Genomic DNA, 19,006 nt, shown 5'->3' with positions numbered 1-19,006 from the left:
GCCTTAAGATGGCCACCTGGGCACCAATCCCAGCTTCCAACTCACTCTGGAGTCAGTCTGGGGTGCAACCACTGCAGTAGATTTCATGAAGACACAAACACAAGTTTTGTTACCTCTCACACACCAACCTCCAACTAAGCCCTGCAAATACTGTTCCGTTACATTGCTAGGACAGTAAAGTTCACAGGTGCTACAGATTTTTGAGGCAGCCAGTTGAAAATAAAAACACATCAGAAAGTTGGTCATCACCTGGATGTTGGCTTTCGTATCTGTCTCCTCCCCAACATGAATGAAAAGGATACTGACTTCTGTAGTGGTGAACTGATCTCTGAGAAAATCCAGGTCTTCCTCTAGAAGATCGAGGTTTTTTGTGGCTGTTGACAAATTTTTCTCTAACAGAGCCTGAGCTTCATCAATATCATATTCAAGCATCACATTGGCCTAAAAAAGAAAGATTGATTAAAGCTCTTACTCTTGCATTGTAAGGGCTAAGCCCCACCAAGCATATTATAGGCTGTTCAAATCCTGTTAGCAACAGACTGTCCTGACAGGCCAAGACAAGATTCCAGACAATTCAGGCAATGTCCAAATCCACTTCAGGCCTCCACCCCTTCAGTACCTGAGTAGTAAATCTCCCTAGAGACTTAACTTTAAGTTCTCTTCCTATAGCTAAGCAAGAAAGGATTTCTTCCCCTGTGGATCACATTCAGCCTTGCAGGTATTAGCATCTCATCCTCACTGTATTTCAAAAGTGAGAAACTTTACATTTCTTAGCAGCACCTTTCAGGTGCCACACAACTCTAGAAACAGTTTTTGCTGGATTCAAGATGAACCTCTGTGTGGCTCTGTGTGGAACGCTGACAAACTGCTGGCACTGTCAGTAACAAGAGCTACTACAGGTATTAGAGATACAACAGGTATAAAAGCCCCCTCTGATGCTGTGGTGATGGGTTTTAATCCACACATGGCTGTTTCAGTAAGAAGGTACCACAGGACAAGATAAAAGAGCAGTATCAGGTGAAAATGCACCAGTGAAGCTTTGTCCTTTTCAAGAATGAAGCCACAGTCTGTGACTGACAGGATCCCAAAGAAGGCTACATGAGCTGTCAGAGCTGGAAAATCTGTTCTTGAAAGCAAGTGGAGGACAGAGATCCCCAGTAACAGTGACATGCACAGCCTACAGAGTGTAGGCAACAAGCAGGACAAAGGCAGGAGGCTAAGAACACCTAAACAAAATGAATTATGTGTGGCATTTAATTACAGCTTTTCAGTGTGAACTGTCAGTAAGATGAACTTTCTCTGATGTTCTGTTAGAAAATAAACCTGGGATGTTCCATGAAAAGTCAGTGTTTATGAACTCTGAAGACAAGTCTCCTAATAGCAACAGGCATAAGAAATTTTTTTTCTTTTTATGATAGAAGTGGGAAAGGTTGGTAGCAACTGTCCAGTTAGTCTGGATAGTTCATGTGTCAACAGTGTTTCTGTTCTAACCAAGAGGTTTTGTTTGGCAGCCAACACTGGGATTTAGGAACATCCATGATTTAGAAGTCTCAAAATAAGCATCAGTAGGTTAATCTCCTCATAAAATGAAGCCTCTAAATACAAAATACTCCAACCTGATAGTGCTTAAGTACTTAGGAATCTGGGTTGTGAATGCTGATCCCAGCAGGCTTTAGTGCAAAGTCCACTCTAAATGCTGGCAGATACCTGTGAGCAACAGAAATCCCATCTTTCCCTGAAAAGGTGCATGAAAAGGGAAAGCAAGATGCTGAATACAAATAACATAGAGAAGATGGGAAGCTACTTGCCAAACTAAGTTATTTTGCTGGCACATTCAAATGCCAGGCAATGGCATTAATTTGAACCAAAAAGTGACAGAAATTATAAGGGCAACACAAACAAGCTTTTTGGAAAGAACAATCCAGCAAAAAGACAATTCTCTAAAGTCTTACTGTTCAGGAACCAAATAGAATGGAACAAGAAATCTTCACTAACACACTGTGCCGGGTAGATGTGCTCTGCTGCCAGGATGCAGCACCACCATGCCCCCATCAACAGAATCAACAGCCAAAACTCTCTTTCACAATCCTTTTATAAGTTATTAAAACAGTTTCAGAGAAAGTTCCATTTTACTTACCCCCAACCACAAACAAACTTTATCTGTAGGAGGAACTGAAGCTTTGCAGTAAAGATTATCTGCCAATAAAAATCTGGTTTCCATTGGATGTGTGGAATCCTTAAGACAAACGATAAAACTTACAATTGCTATTTTCACTGGAAACATGTTAAAGACGTAAAACTCAGAATAAGGAGCACACTTTTCTGCTTTCTGCCATTGATACAGTATTTACTTGTGTGGAATTCTACATAACTTTACTTCAACATTAAAGTTAGAGCTCCAAGAACAATACATTTTCAAAAGATATATTTAAAAACAATACAGAAATCTCTATAAAGAATGGAGATGAAGTCAAAGCTTTGCTGCAATCTATACACTATTAAAAATGAAGTCTGCATTACAAACATTAACTGTTTTGAACTAGCTTTCAAAAAGTACTACATACCTTTAAAAATAATTCTGTTATTTATAAAGGCATATTAAGTGTGCTCTCCAAAACATTTCTTGCAATGTGTTCTGTTAGGGTGGAAAAGTAGTTAGCTTTTCTCATACTCATTAGATATTCAAAATAATTTACCTTTTTCTTCTGCATGTGTTTTAAAATTTCTAATGTCTGTTTAATTTCAGGAATCTGACTTTTTAGCCTGTGAATTAACAACAGTCATAATTTATTATTTTACAGAGACACAGTTTCCTAAACAAGTGATCAGTTTTATTATACAATCCACCCTCCATTTTAAAACTTGTTAACAGCTTCTTCCAGCTTACAAACACAGGTTTGAAAGACATGGCACGTAAAGGCAGCTCAGCTCCAGCTTCACCTGCCCCTCACAACACTGAGGCTGGCTGGCTTTGGAAGCACAGCAATGCACTCAGCTTTCACATGGGAACAAGCCACAGTAACAGTAACAGACCCCCTTGTACTAAAATGCACATTCTGCACAGCTGTAATCTCCCAGGGGACAGGGAAACCTCAGCAGAAATACAGGTAAAACAAAACAAGTGTGTTCCCTCTGAGGTTCATGGACTATTCTGACAGTGAGAGTCACAGGACTCTGCACTGTTCAAGCAAAAGCTCTCCAGAGCTGAGGGCATCACTCTCCCTGACAGCCCTGGCAGAGACACTGGCATCCCCACAGCCTTCCTGGCCACTAGACTTATTATTTAAAAAAACAGAACTGTGCTAAACATTTCCCAAATCTGCAAAAATTACAACTTACCTCCTTTTCTTCTGAGCAAGATTAAGTTCCAGAAATTTATACTTCTGATACTGCTCATCCAACTTCTTAAGAACTACATCTGCTGTTTCATTTCCAGGCTGTTTCATAAAAGAATCTACGTCTTCCTTTAAGGGGAGAAAGAAACCCTCAGTGTTAGAAGAGCTTTATGGAAATCCTAGACACAGACATGCTACCATCTTACTAGAGGGTGATTGAAATGTAAACAAACTTCTTTTTTGAACTGGAGTACAAAAGCTTTTTGTTTCTTTTCTTAGTCTCTTCGTTTCCCCCTCCCTACTTTTTTTTTTTTTTTTTTTTTTTTTTTAATTTTTGTAGGGAACTAAGGGATAGGTGCAAGGATTACTTCATAACCATATTTGTGAGAATATTTGAGCACCATATTAGTGGTGCTTTCAGTCCTGGCTGATGTCAAGTGACACCTTACAGGGGTGGGTTTCCTACCTGTAAAGCAGGGATAATGCTTCTCTGTGGTTAACCAGATTATGAACTATTTTGGATAAAACTGATGAAGGAAAAGAGCCTGATCAAGCATGTTGTGGCAGAAAAAGATGCAAAGTGGGGAAAACTGAGGTATCTGCTCAGACAGGCACTATTGAAGTGAACAGCTTAGTTTCAAAAACTCCTTCTAGAGTTAGCAGGAAGCCACAGAAACCTCTAGAGAAAACTCCAGCCAGTCCTACCATCAACCGACAGTGAGAGCCACGGGACTGGCAGGAAAAGCTGCCAGAGAAGAAAGGCCTGAGCCAGCAAGGGTGTCAGCCTTGGCATGTGCCTCCTTCAGAACCCCAGGAAGCAGTTCATCTGCTGGGGGCCAGTGTTCCCAGCTTCTCAAAGGTACATCAGGCCAGGGATCAGCCACGTGTTTCTGGCCTGGCCACCACGTACATACATAATTCCAGTGACCCCACTCCCCCACAGTTCTGCCCTTGTCTACACAGCTCAGTAAAATCTGACAGAAACCCTACCACAGGCCTCTTCAGCTCCTCCTTTTGAAGTTGGTGTCTCCATTCCAGATGTTTCACACCAGAAAAAGACTCTAATATGTTACTAAAGTGATATCAGACATGGAGCTGCTCCCCCTCGTTATGATGCCTTAACTCTCTTGGCTAAAGAAACTTAGTAGGAAATTACTCAATCTGGTAAGAAGTCCTTGCCTTCCTTATCATTATGGAAATCTGTAGCAGAACAGGAACTCCACAACCTACAGCAGGTAGCACAGTCCAGATGGTGGATCCAAACTCAAGAGACCACACCTCAGACTGTCTGAAAAATGCCTCAAGCTACTTCACAGTCCAGGAAGCATTCCTGCTTCTGGATAAAGCTCCCAGAGAAGCCTTCAACAAAGAAAACAAGGATTAGGTTTGGGAAAGTGTTGTCGAAGGCAGGCCTGAGGATGCTGTGAAATGAAACTCCCTCTTGTGGAAGCACCTCTGCTTGTTTAAACCACCAAGGGCAGAAAGCAAAAGCAGGTGGGCAGCAGCTCCCCTCACACCGTGCCTGGCACCCAGCTCTGCCTCAGCTCCCATCTGTCTGTGCACAGGGACAGGACACAGTTCACATCCTCCTGAAACACAGATGCTGAGAAGTGAATCCAGAAGTTAATCCAGGCCCCCTGTATACTGGTGATCTCCTTGCACTACATAATGTTCCAAGACAAGGTGAGCTCAGATTTAACCCCAAGGTTTTCCAGCTGGGGCTTCCAAGCCTGCTGGTCAGGCTCTTGTCCACCTCCCCATCTGCAAGGCTGAGGCACAGTCACTTCTTTAAGCTTGACCAGAACAGCTCTGAGGCACAGCTGGCTGCCAAAGCCATCAGGATCCTCACTTTGTGGTGTATTGCACAGCACCTTCACTGCAGAATTCTTACAACATGTACAGGTTCTCCAAGGACCCGCCAAAACTCATCTATTATCTTTTTAGGAAGAAAATTCAGTGGCAAAGCACCATTTTGCAAACTTCAAGCCAAGCCATAGCAATATTCTGTAGAAGCCCTGAAGTGCAGCAGGGCAGTGCAGTCCCACATGTCCCTATGGTTCAGAGTAATGACCCAAATAAAGAGCTGCAGGCCCTCACTCTGCAGAGCTTCATCACCTGGGACATGTGCAGAGAACATGCCAAGAGACACCTTGCAGTATTTGCAGCCCTACATCCTCACACCTGCTGAAGGAGGCAGAAGAAAGAAGGCATTTTATTTGGAAATGTCTGGGCAAGAGCTCAAAACCACCATGGCTGAAACTTCTGTTTTAAGAGTTTGTTATCCAGCAAAATCCTGTGTCTTAACACTACTTACTCTGAGTGCTTAACATCATTTGAAACCTAGAGAGGGAAAACAGTATACAGAACAACTGCCTCAGAGAAGACATGGGCCATAAATTGTGTGAGGAGCCTCTACTGAACCAAGACACTTACAGAAAACATTTCTGAAGATGAGATTCACAGTAAGACTGCCCATGCAGCATGAGGAGGGGAAATGCTAAGCAAGAGATCAGCAAGTCTTTAAATGTTTTTGAAATAGAAACCTATTTTCTGAACTAAAAAGAGCTCTAGTAAAACCTACCCTCAAGACAGCAGTATTTTCACTCTGCAGAGCAGAACACCATTACAACTTCTCAGCGCAGGCTTATTTTGAATAAAAGAAAGTCTATTCTAACATCTACTTCCAAGTACTCTATGATCACCATTGAAGATCTCTTCTACAGACACAACTGTATGTGATCAGAGCACCAGTCAAAACAGAATTAAGAAGCTTCCAAGATGTTCAGATCCAGAGATTATGAAGATCCACAAGGTTTTGAAGAACTGAAAAGAAGCACAAGACTAAGGCACAGCCCCAGCACTCTTGATACCACACGATACAGCACATAAGATACGTCAAAGACAGGTACTGAAAGGAAACTACATGGAACCAAACACAACAGCAACAAAGGCAGCCACCAGCACGGAATGAGGGATGTGACAGGAGCCCTTAAAGTGTTTGCTGAGGCTGTTTATGTCCTGCTTCCTGCCAGGGTGGCCACTGCACTGCAGAGTCAGCAGACACCACAAGTCCTCCTCTGTCAGGGTCAGTGAGGTCTCACAGGGCAGCTGAAGGCAAGGCCCTTCCCTTTCACTTTCATCTATGCTGGTCTCTCATGAGGCATGGGAGTTAGCTGGAAGCAGCAATGGTTTTCCAGCCCAGTAAGGATTTGCCAATTATTGTTAAAAATCCTTAAAGGAAAAGGAGGAACTGGATCACTGAAGGTAAATGCACCATACATGTCTGGTCAGGTCCTTTGTCCAGACAAGACACATCGGCAGTACAAGCAGTACATCTAGAAACACCAAACTGCAAGCCAAACAAATTTATCTCTATAAAAGCAGTTGTATCATATGGGGGACATCTAATACCCAACACTTCCCAAGATCCCCAAGACAGCTAGATACAGCCACTGTGATCAATAGTTATTGATCAAAGGAAATAAAACAGCAATCAAGACCGTGTACCAAGAGTGAAAGTGGACAGATGATTGTGAGATTATATCACTGCATAAGTCACTGGTTCCTGCTTTTCAATCCCTCAACAGAATCATCAAACCCTCAGTACATCAGTTTTTAAAGCTGGATAAACAAGTTCGGCCTGTTTCCCAAAGATACACATTTGCTGTTTTTCAAGAACAGATAGGCGCTTTTGAAAAGTGAAGCTTCTGAGCAGTGTAAAACTTGGTGAAGAGACGAAGACGCAGGGAACGGCGCCTGGAGCAGGCGCGTTACTCGCGGGGCAGGAGCGGCGGCGGGCTCGCCCCGCACCTGCCCTGCGTGCGGCACAGCACCGGCACCAGCACCGCGCTGCTCAGCGCGGGCGGCGGAGCTCGGCACCGCGCCAGCTCGGCATGAAACGGGGCGGCTCGCCCGGGAAAAGGCCCACGGCTGAGGCCGCCAGGCGCCTCCGCCACCCGCGCCCCGGTACCGCCCGCCCGCCGCGGTGCCGCCTCACGGGGCCGGGCCCGGCCGGCGCAGCGCAGCGCAGCCCTCGCTCCGGCCCCGCTCCCCACGAGCGCCGCCCCGGGGGTGCCCAGCCGCTCTGCCCAGGAACAGCGCCCCAGGGCCGCCGGCCCCGCTCACCACGAACGCCGCCTCAGGGATGCCGAGCGGGCCGCGCTTCCCGCCCGCCGCCGCCGCCTCGCTGCCTCCGGCCGCCGCCATTTGGGAACGGACGGAGCGTGCGCGGCGGGCGCCCCGCGCCGTCACCGCGTCAGCCGGGCGGGCGGCGGCACCGCCCCGCGGCCGGGAGGGGAAGGGCAGGAGGGGAGGGCCGGCGGGAGCCCGAGGGGTGCGGTGTGAGAGGGGAGGGCCGGCGGGAGCCCGAGGGGTGCGGTGTGAGAGGGAAGGGCCGGCGGGAGCCCGAGGGGTGCGGTGTGAAGGGGAGGGCCGGCGGGAGCCCGAGGGGTGCGGTGTGAAGGGGAGGGCCGGCGGGAGCCCGAGGGGTGCGGTGTGAGAGGGAAGGGCCGGCGGGAACCCGAGGGATGCGGTGTGAGAGGGGAGGGCCCGGCAGCGGGGGCTCCCTGGGGTGACAGGCTGCCCTGTCCCGGGACGGAGATGTCGCCGATCCCACCCTCTGCTTCTGCCTACGGAGGAAGCGCCCTTGTTTCTACACGCAGCTGCTCTGGTTTCCCACAGCGTAGAGGACACGCCAAAGAGCAAAGGATCAGCAGCGGGCTCACGGGGCGCCGCCGCTCCGGGCACGGACGGGCCCTGCAGCCCGCAGCTCAGCGCGGCTGCCCGGCCCTCCGCGCTAGGATGGAACACGAATGAACGATTTAGTAGTACAGGCTCTCAACTGAAAACGTATCTCTGAAACCTAAAGAAACAAAAATACAACTATTAAAACGAGAATTTTCTGATGTAGAAGGAGCACCTACAGCAGCAGGCACGTTTCCTTAGCCTGTCCCAGGCCCTCCACACTGCTGGAATGATGAAGGCTGAGGAATGAATCCAGCTCTAGGCAACCTCAGCCAAGGCTCACAGTCTCCCTGGAGCCTTCTCTTCTCCAATGTAAACACAGATGAGGAACAAGCCAATTAAACACCCTAATTCAGCCATGTCTTAAAGGCATTATTAGAAAGCCATAAGCCTGAAAACACAAAAAATGATCACATACACACATACCCTTGCATATGCCAAAGTTTATTTTTTTCCAAAACTTGTTTCATCAAATACGTGGATATGAGCAGTTTTTTAAAAAAATGAACCATTTGCATATTAACAAATTGTGAAGTTCCACAATTAAAATATCAACACAGCCAGTCTTGTGCTTAGGCTAATTTTTAAAAAAATTCATAGAACATAAATCCTTAGATTTTTTTTTCCAGTTTGTGGCTAGTATATTTTCCACACATTCTGTATTCTTATAAAATGAAGGAACTCACAGAAAGGAACAGCTGTACAAGAATACATCTGAAAAAAAGCAACCTAAATTATCATAGTTCCTTTTAAATAAATATCCAATAAAAGGCACAAACCTGTTATGGGGGAAAACATAACATACAAAACAAGACCTATTAAATAAATAAAATGTGGGTTGGGGTGAGGGAAATCTGTTCCAGCACCTATTTTGTCATTGCTCCAAGATGAGATTCCAGCCAAACATTTGGTAAAGGATTAAGCTTAATCACAAGGATACACATCTGAGATATACTGAAAGATTTGACGTTACAATGCCTGTTGTAACTGTATCAGTTACTACAATCTCTTTAAATAAATGATCATGAGAATCTGCATAAAGTAGTGATGCAGCAATGTACAGATCAATGACAAGTCAGATACATCTTCAGAGTCATAGCAACAGGTTTCCTATAGTCCTAGCTATCAGTAATGTATAAATGATAACATGTACAGTTTCCATTGCTCAAAAATATAGTCTTTTCAATGGAAATAAATGACTGATACAGTGCCTTTAGATGTTATCCTTACAATACAAACTACCCCAAACAAAGTTTTCCTTTTTATGTACAAATTAAGCACCGATCCACAGTGCATACTATTCTAATTGTACTTCCCCCCCCTCCCCGTCCCTGCCACACATCAAAATATCCAGCTGGGGACAGATACACCCTGTATTCAATCTTGTAGTCAGAAGTTTTGCTGTTGTTACTTTTGTGTGTGGTTTTTCATGTTGGTTTTGTTTTTTTTTTTCCTTAAACAAGTCCATTTATTATTTTACCTACAAATATTTTCCACGACTATGTGCACAGAACAGAGCTTTTTCTAGTACACATGTCCAAAATTTATTAAAAAAAAATCAGTAACTTCTTGGAGGCAAAGTCAAACTATATCTAGAGAACATTACAAAACTCCAATTATTTAGAGAGGTACATGTTCAAGTCCAAGAGGCCTCACACAATCCACCTTTCCAAAGACATCCTATGGCGCATTCCTTGATAGCCTGCCCATAGCAGCACCAAGTCCCAGCAGCAAGTCTCACCTGACCCACTAAAGTAAAATAATGCAAAGTGTACAGCACAAATCAAAGTCTTCCTCCTTGTTTAGACAAACATGGAGACACATCTTAGTTATCAGCTTCCTGAAGTATCCAGAACATGATTCTGATCCAATGAGTTGGAAGGAAAATCACGTTTATATACATCTCTCTTCACTCATCACAACTACTGTTCGCAGTTTCTGCAGGCTGGTACAGTCACCCTCAAGAAAAACCTTGGTGCTCAAAGTGGGTTTTTTTGTGGAGAATAGCCATAAAAGCCTTGACAGCATCCTAATTCCTTGGTTTTCTCTTCTCATGTATGTTATTTAAACACATACTCTGCAATTTTATGTGTTCCAATACATGCACAAGGAAGAGTTGGGCAAAACCCAGTCCTGTGCACTTGTGTGCAGAGAAGGTACAAAGAGATCTTTGCTTCACAAGGATCAAGCTGTAAGCTGTGTTTCAAAGCAACAAAAGAAGGTAGGTTATAAAGTTTTTAAAACATACTTTGTGGCTGTTTCTCCTTTTTTAATACTAATAAGTTGGTATCAGACAGCTTTGCTACAAGAAAGCAGACCAAAAGAACAATTAAAAGATCCAGAGCAAATCAGACATAATGCAAGCTATTATCCAGTACTAAATCCACTTCTGAGCCAGGTATATTACAGATATTCAGAATGCTCTGAAATAAGGTGTAACAAATATATACTGCTTGCCAGGCATTTATTTGCATATTTTATTAAAGTAATGTGTTATTACTTATACAACTCAGTATAATAAAGAGACCTAACAGCTTACAGGGCTAGGAACTGCCTGCTTGTAGCACTCTCCCTTCTGCCATTAATGCCCAGACATTTATAACTACATGGACAGATCTAATTTGAACACAAGACTTTTGACTGCTGAATGAATCTATGGAATTCACTATTTCTTAAACAAACAGTCCCCTCAACACAACGACCCATTCTAAATGGCATCTATTCCCTCAGCATGTGGAGGGCAGCTATAGGCACTGAAGAACTCATTGGCTTAAAACTGTACAATTGTTCAACCCAATAAAGGTGGATTAAAGCTTGAAGCCCTTTGTAATTCAAACTTGAACATTAAATTACCATATACTGGATCCAAATTCTTTCAAAATCAATATACATCAAGGAACACTGAGTTTTAAATTCCTGCAAGGTTTAATTTTCCAGGAAATTAGCAGTTACAGATTTCAAGGGTTGAGGAGAGGAGTTTTATTTTGTTTCTTTTGTATTGGTTCATTGGGCAAAATATTTACCATAGGGTTAAGAAATACTACTTTTGCACTCTTTGGACAGAATTAAGGATTTGGAAAATAGAAGGGTTGTTCTCACTCTGAGAAATGTGCTTAATTTATAAGCTTTCTACAGGAGAGTTTGACAAGCTTCTCAGGTCTATCTGCATTTATGGTGAGAGTGAGAAATATTTCTGCAATTACAGACTTTTGCAAAAGATAAAAGACATACTACGCTGGAGGTTTGTAAAAATAGAAAACTCAGCTTTAATATTAATTATTACTAGAAGTAATTTTAGAGGAGAGCTTTTCATTGCATTTTGCCACAAAACATCTGGAGGAAAGGTTGTTCCCACTTCTATCTACTTAATTATAACTACTGGGTTTTTTTAATGCTATCACTTTTTATCAGACAGTGAAAAATACAAGATAAGGCATTTTCATAGCCAATTTCAGTTCCAGAGGAAGATTAAGTACAAAATATGTTCCAGAAGTCTCTACACATCTGACACATTGTGAACAGCAATACTTCTTAAATTAGTTGTTTTTAAAGATTTTCCTCTCAAAAAGAGTCTGGATTTCTTAATGTAGCATTTTTACCTTGAAATTACTACAGAAGAAAAAGATTACTGCAGCAAAGAAACATCTAAAAGTTTACATGTATTTACACATTTAAAAATAATTATTTTTATATGGTTTACAACTAGGTTCTTATTTCAAAAGAGTAGCACAAGCTATTCTCTACAGCTGGAGAATTTCAAAATAGTTGCCAGTTCGTGAGTGTCAGCATGATTGCAAGGTTTGAGTCTTTTGACCTAATGGACTTTAGAAAGTAGAGCTGGCTGTCCTGCCTCCACTGCAATTATCACCAAGACTCTCAAAGCACTCCCACGTGCTGTGCTCGGGGCAGCAACAGTCCTGGCTCCAAGGCAGCTCTTCCCTGAGCCCTGCTGGGAGGTGCCACCTGCAGAGAAGGTACCTATGGAAGTGCAGCTGCTGGCACCTCCTGGAGGCTGCATGAGCTGTTCTGAACACACTTGGTTCCCCTACTCCATCACAGACTTGCAGCTGCTGGCTCTTTTTACTTAGCCCTGTAATACTGACATACCAATGGAGCAATTTATTATTTTTACTATGTCTGTGTAATATGTGTCTTGTTGATTCACAGCATTTCAAACTCACATTATAAAGTTTTCAAATTACTGTAAGCTATTCTAATGTGAAAAAGCTGTCTGATTTCACACGATGGTGGCCTTATGATAATGCAAGCATTGCTCTATCAGAGTATTTATTAGAGCACATAAAAATTTTATTGCTCAACTTGATTTCATGTTGTGTCTTGGTTACAACAGCCACAGAATTTATGAATAAAATAAATAACTTTGACATTCTCAGTCAATTCCTCAAGTAATCCACAGATGATTAAGGTTGTAGAGCAATCATGTAATCTTCTTCTTGATTTTGAACATCATAATCCAGCTTGCACCTTCTGAGCCAACCTCAATAAAAATACAGTTTTCTGCTGAGCAGTTAAAAAAAAAAAATCAGGAAACAAACATGACTTCACACTGCAGTGACTGTTATAAACAAGAATCTCTAAAGCATGGCAGTTCAAAATAATATTGTATTATACAGGGAATAAACAGTTGCCCTGTTCAGGAATACACCATGGAAAGATTGAAATTCAGTCTTTTCATTTTTTTACCAGTATTTGGTTGTTCTCACGTCTTGTTGCTTTGGTGGTTCTACATAAACTGTATCTGTGAAACAAAGATTATGTATTAATGCCACTTAAATAACAAATGCTTTCCCAGTGTTTCAGAATAAAGAATCTATTTGGCTGCCTTGCTACTTGTAAGTTAAGTCTATAGGCTTTGGCACTTTCAAAAAACCCCAAAGAATATTAAGACCTATGGATGACAGGAGTACAGTTTCCGTACAGTTTCTCCCTTTTTCACTCCTACATCACCTGATCCTTGAAGAAGCTTCTAACACTGCTCTGGTCAGCATGATTAAAAACCAGCTAATGTCATAGGAAGACTAAAACCTATATACCTTCATCTGTTTACTTAATATTGAAACAGTGAGAAGTAAAAATCTGATTTTTACTTCCTTCCTTGCTTCCTGCAATTTCGTCATCTGAATTGCCTCCTCGCCAGCAAAAGTTGCTGCCCTTGATTGAGGAATCCCTCACTTTGACATGCAGAAATACACCTGCAGCCTTTCATGAAGCATTTGGCTGTGTTTGCCAAGGCTGAAGTTTCAATGTTGACAAGATTAAGGAGCACTGTTCACCTGAGTTTCAGAAACGGGTGCAAAAGGATTTGTTGGCCTTAGACCAGGCTGTGTGTACATCATTGACTGGGGTGCCATCAAAGGAGCAGCTCCAACCTGAGGAGGTACCTGTGAGAAAAACAAAAATGCCACAAAAATAATTATATAAAGTTCAAACTACTTCCACAAGATACATCTTTTTGCATTTTAAGTATAGGAGAAAAGAAACATATAGACACACACAGAGAATAAAGTCAAGGCTTTTAAAAGCCACTGCTATAAACCTCAGAGTCATCTCTTTCAATGCAGTGTGAGAAACATACCAGACTTCACACACTATTGCCAATACATTTAATTTGCAGGATGGTTTGAACATCATAATTCATGACATGAAACCCACTGGCAGAGACAACTCAGTTTTCAGGAATACAAAACAAATCATGCTTCTCACCATTCCATATACAGGCACTTGAGGTGTGGTCAATGGGTATGTGATAGGAGCAGGTACCTTTAAACAAGAAAATTTTAAATTTTAGAGAAACTCATGCATACTTAGTGATATATATATATAGATATATAACTTTGAAAAACACATTTTTCAGTACTAAAGATAACCAATATATTTACAAGAAATTGACTTACATATCCAGGATAGTGTACTCCATTCTGGCATAGCAAAAGGATAAGATAAAAAATTATTTAATAGGTATTCATTCTGGAAATTCTAAGGGATGGATTCAAGTCCAGTACCAAAACAATTTTTAACTATGCTCATTTATTAAAACAGTTAAAATGTGAGAAAAAAAACCCACAAGGACACTAACGTAAGTTAATAAGCTTAGAAAGTTACCACTCGTACAACTTACAGCAAAATTAGAAATTTTACTACACCTAGCCAGATTTGAGCATATTGCTTGCACAAGCACGTGTGAGAAGCTTTTAGAGGGCATGGCATGCAATGCTCCTTCTTCCTCCCATTATTAGAGAAGGGCATAGGAAAAAAGCCAAGAAAGCCAGTGACCATTTGGCTTAAGAAGTGAACAGCACCAGATGTTTTGTCAGGTCAATGCTGCCCACATCCTAACATCTGATGTCAGCACGTATCACAATATGACAAAAGAAAAATGAAGAGCTTTTTAAGCCTTATATCAGGTTATGTTCAGCAATGTGTGTGCTTCCTAAGGCCATGCTTTGTTAAGCTGTGCTAATTACACTGAAAGCCATATGAAACACTTGGTTATGGGATAGGATGCAGTGGTACATTAATTGGAGGGTTAGTTCTGAGTGCCAGAGGCCAGCCAGGACACTGAGATCTTTGCAGTTCTGGGGCACAGATTTTAAAGTGGCTCATAGCCAAGCCAGATCTTCACAACAGTAATTGTTGGGAGTTGCAGGAAAATGCATGACCAGACACCTAGCATAAAACAGTCAAATGCTTAGACCTGATGAACACATGAAATAAAAACACAACTTTAAATCCACAGTGATCAATGGGTACTAAGGTACCCTCTATGTTCCAGAAATAAAAATGCATCAGCACTCTAACAACACATTCTAGAACACCTAGAGGGGATAAAGAGATTGTATGGTCTCGAAAAATCTCACGAGAGTGCAATACAACTGTGCCCTCTCATCAAATTTTTTAGTCTCATTTTTGAGTCCAATATTGGATTTAATACTGTATTCAACTTCTCTGATTCTGAATGAGCATAGTCATAAGGAACATAGGCATTAGAGGAAAAAACTATGCTTATTGCAAAATTAAGTAAGACAGCAGTCCAAAATTCACAGGAAATGTGGTAATTATCCTAGTGTCTATATAACTGAGATGAACATCTACTTCCCTCTAAAACAGCTACATTTTAGAAGTGATACATATTTCTGTGAATATATTATGAAAACAACACTCTTGAAAAAAATCTCTTAAAATCACAGAAAAGTCAGTTGCCTACAAATACCCCTCCTAGAAATGAAAATTCTTCATTTAAGTAACAATGAAAGATACACTTAACATTTTGTACTGTGTTAAAAATATGAAGTTGTTGTTGAGCATTAGCAGAAGTCTGAAGTGCTGCTTGACCTCATTATTAAGGTGCCTTGCAGGGGTTGCAGCAGTGTTTCATGATAAAACTGAAAAAGGAACAAAGGCTGGAAGGAACAGCAGTTTTTCCCTCAAAACACATTCTTTGGCTTCTTAAACGTGAATTTTTGTGTACACATCATGGAGAGTGGGAGCATCTCAAGCATGCATATCAGGAATTTTCTGGACTGGGATCATTTGTTTCAATCCCAAAAGAATTTATGAACTGAGACAGGTAATCTGCCTTTCACTTGAGATGTAAGTCCTAAATGGACAAGTTTTCCAGTGAGGAGAAATAAAGCATGCTAAAATCTCTACCTCATTCAGTAAGATCCTATGTCCTGTTAGCATTCCCTGCTACCCCCAGTTTTGTATCAAATGCCTTTGCTGTCTTTATAAATTAATGCAAGCAGAGAAGCAGCATTTGCTAGAATGAAGTGTGATTTCACAGTACAGAAATTACCATGTGTGGAATATTGGGTAGGGGAGTCGGGTTCCACGTGGTCGATGTGCTTGTTTTCGCTTGCCAGTTTGTTCCACCAGTAAGTTTTTTCTCTGTAGGCTGAGACCACTGCATATCTGATCTAAAATGAAGCCAGGTTGTTAGTGCTCATGGAGAGGCAACAGCTAAAGTAAAACAACATAACACAAAACCCAAACATGCCTCTGTGCATGCACAGAGCTGAAATCTATGAAGAAACACTCATAATTTCAGTAATTACTTATGTATCTCTTCTCCAGTAAGTGTAAAGAGTGAGGCTTCTATTCATGTTAAAAGTGAACTATCAGTACTGCACTGTGCATATAATGATTAACTGGAGTTTGATGTAACTTTTAGAGTGTTTCATAAAAACAAAAATACTGCAATAAAAATACAGCAACTGCAAAACTATTTAAAGTGAGTTACTTAAAAGTTAAGGCTGGCCATGTCATGGTGACTGACACTGTTCCAATGCACTTCTCAGTTATTTTGGATTGTTTCAAGAGATGAGATCCTTGCCATGCTAGTGCCAGAGACTTTCAGTCACATGAGAATATTCTAAGAACATATATGCACTTACTTTTTGGATGGAGTTCCTCCAAAGCCAAGATCTGTGGGGGGAAAGAAGCAGACAAAATCCTTAAGCATTTTAATTTGGGAAGGGAAAAAAAGCTTGTTTTGCTTTTATTAAAAAATAGGAAAGTAAATTGTAAAAGCTTCACACTTACTTCCTACTAGATTTGCAAGTGAAGAATCGAGGTCGTTTGCTAAAATTTTTCCACTTTGCTGGCTGGCTACAGTGGCTCTTTGACTTTGTGGGGGTACTGTGGGTTGCAATACATCATCTAGAAAGTTAAAACTTAAACACAGAAAATAAAAGCAACTGTTAACAAACTAGTTGCATTGCATTTAATAAATGACATCTATAGGCCAGGGAGGTACTTTCTTTATAGAGAACTAATTTGAGTATTTCATGTGAAGGTTCATCATGATGATTTAAGACTTTTAAAGAAGCATAGTTTAACTTCTTATTTTTCATGGAATACTATATTGTACCAACTAATCTGAAAGAATCTTTAACTGTACTTTAACAATACTTTGCTATACAGAATAGAGAGACTAACTCAGGTATTCTTCAAGAAATACACACAACCAGTGTGTCTCTGAAGGGAGTCAGAAGGAAGTCATCACCACGTATCAAGAAAAATGAACACGAGCTTACCCATTAGGAGAATCCAGTGGGCCACGTTCAAAGTGTGTTCCCCCAGAGAGAGAGGAAACAGTTATTAGAGAAGAATTAAATCAGTCAAAGCTAATTTTAAAGTAAATAAAAACTAACAACTGAAATGATTGCCTCTTATCAGCCCATAATCACCTTGCAAATATATTAAGTTATTACATTTCCAACTGCAATAGCAATTATGCTAAATTGTTAAGCAATTCTTGCCTGAAGGGTATAAACTAGTCACAAGGCAGTTTTTACCACTTGCAGTCCTGTATTCTGGTGCTGTAGATTTTCCTCCAAAAACAGCATCAAAGTCCACATTAATTGTTGAAGAGGTGGTACTCTGAGAAGCTGAATGAAGAGGAAAACCTGAAAAAAAAAAAAATGGGGTAATGAAATACACTCATGAAGTAATATCACTCATTCTAATGAAGCCAGAAAATTTTAAAAAAACAAAAAGAAAAGAAAAAAAAAACCAAACAAACAAAAACTTGAATTACCATCAACAGTCACAGGATGATATACAGAAGCATATGTTGGTTTATGACCAGTAAAGTCATCTTTGCAAAAAGAGAGAAGAAAATAAGATCAGTTTTAAAGAGGAAAAGGAAGAGGGAACTCACCAATTAAGTCTGCAGTTAAAAATTAGGCAATTTTACTAATAAAGTTTTTTTATTTTATTTTACAGATTTGAAAAGCCAAGTAACTCTTGCATTTCCAATTACAAAAGAGAAAGGAGGCTGCAGTTTGAAAGAAATCAGCTGCAGGTCTTAGGATGTCTAGACTGGGCAAGGAGAACAGCTTATTTCAACTACAGAAATAAACATTTGAGGAAACAGAAAATTTACTACACCTGGAATTAATGCACCATTTTCACTTGTTAATAAAAAGTGAAGACTGGCCCAAACCACAGAAAGATTACATGGCCCAATTATTAAGCATTATCACCTCCAGTTGCAAATAAATTACATGGGGTTTGGTTTTTTTACCACTAAACAGTTCCACTGTTTGTTTGGAGGAAAAAGAAGAATTGATGAAAGGGGTGGCAGATTTTACAGCTTCTTCAACTGGCTTCATGTCAAAGACGTCCAGATGAGGTGGAGAACCAACACAACCATTTGAAGACGAGAAAGGACCTTTCAGATGCAGAAGTGAAGGAAAGAATACAGAGTACAAATAATGGAAAAGAAAAGCAGACTGAAATGATTGAATATGAGAATATCTAGACAAAGTCAAGTTGTAAACATTTTACCTAATGATCAAAGTTGATACAAATTTTAGATAGATATCTTAATACAAAATTGAGATACAAATTTTTAGTTTCAGATAAAAATCCTAACAGCTCTCTGTTTAGGGAAAATAATTCTAGTTTTGACATAAGGTGGGAGGGGGAGAATGACAGAACATACATCAAAGAAGTTAGATACTACATTTTTGGCTTCAATATCTACATTTTAAACAGCATGTAAGAGTATCAATTCTACCTATAAAAATATGTACCATGGTGTTATCACTGCCTTCTTTTGGCATTTAAGCCATTTCTGACATCTAACCTGACCATTCTTTGGAAGGATGGGTGAAGATACTGGGGTCCAGAGCTTTTTTACAAGAACTCTGAAATTACCAACACCTTTTAAATGAGAAGTGCATTAAGTATTGCTTCAATAAATGGAAATACTAGTCCAGGATCTTCTCAGTTACACCTGCTTAGGTTTTATTTCCCAGTGTTTTTCAACTTAGATCTTGAGTTATATTTCTTCTCCCTGTCCCCTTTATTGAACAGTTCCGCTCCTCTGTTCCATCAACACTGATGTTTTGTGTTCAGGGAAGTTGGTCAGAATTTCCAGAGTATTTACTTCATATTTTGTA

General features: G+C 40.9%; 1 protein-coding gene across 7 annotated transcripts in view; it reads right to left on the bottom strand.

The window, feature by feature from the left end:
- The window catches only part of VBP1 (VHL binding protein 1), a 38,702-nt gene that overhangs the window by 1,816 nt on the left and 17,880 nt on the right, over positions 1-19,006 (bottom strand). Inside the window, exons 13-25 of one of the 7 annotated variants that reach the window (XM_077786548.1) lie at positions 18,127-18,273; positions 17,638-17,697; positions 17,396-17,506; positions 16,641-16,757; positions 16,493-16,523; positions 15,895-16,015; positions 13,994-14,017; positions 13,803-13,859; positions 13,373-13,480; positions 3,340-3,464; positions 2,697-2,763; positions 2,138-2,236; positions 303-441 (exon numbers count right to left, since the gene is read on the bottom strand). In XM_077786548.1, the coding sequence (XP_077642674.1) occupies positions 303-441; positions 2,138-2,236; positions 2,697-2,763; positions 3,340-3,464; positions 13,373-13,480; positions 13,803-13,859; positions 13,994-14,017; positions 15,895-16,015; positions 16,493-16,523; positions 16,641-16,757; positions 17,396-17,506; positions 17,638-17,697; positions 18,127-18,273 (1,206 nt within the window). Of the gene's footprint in view, positions 1-302; positions 442-2,137; positions 2,237-2,696; positions 2,764-3,339; positions 3,465-7,460; positions 7,579-8,501; positions 12,838-13,372; positions 13,481-13,802; positions 13,860-13,993; positions 14,018-15,894; positions 16,016-16,492; positions 16,524-16,640; positions 16,758-17,395; positions 17,507-17,637; positions 17,698-18,126; positions 18,274-19,006 lie in introns of those variants that run through there. The other 6 variants (XM_021547827.3, XM_021547822.2, XM_021547821.3 and 3 more) reach the window with 6 other exon arrangements.

This window comes from Lonchura striata, chromosome 14 (genome assembly GCF_046129695.1).
Source record: "Lonchura striata isolate bLonStr1 chromosome 14, bLonStr1.mat, whole genome shotgun sequence".
Taxonomy (NCBI): Eukaryota; Metazoa; Chordata; class Aves; order Passeriformes; family Estrildidae; genus Lonchura; species Lonchura striata.
Note: the sequence above shows the minus strand (reverse complement) of the source record. Positions and strands in the feature narration are given on the sequence as shown.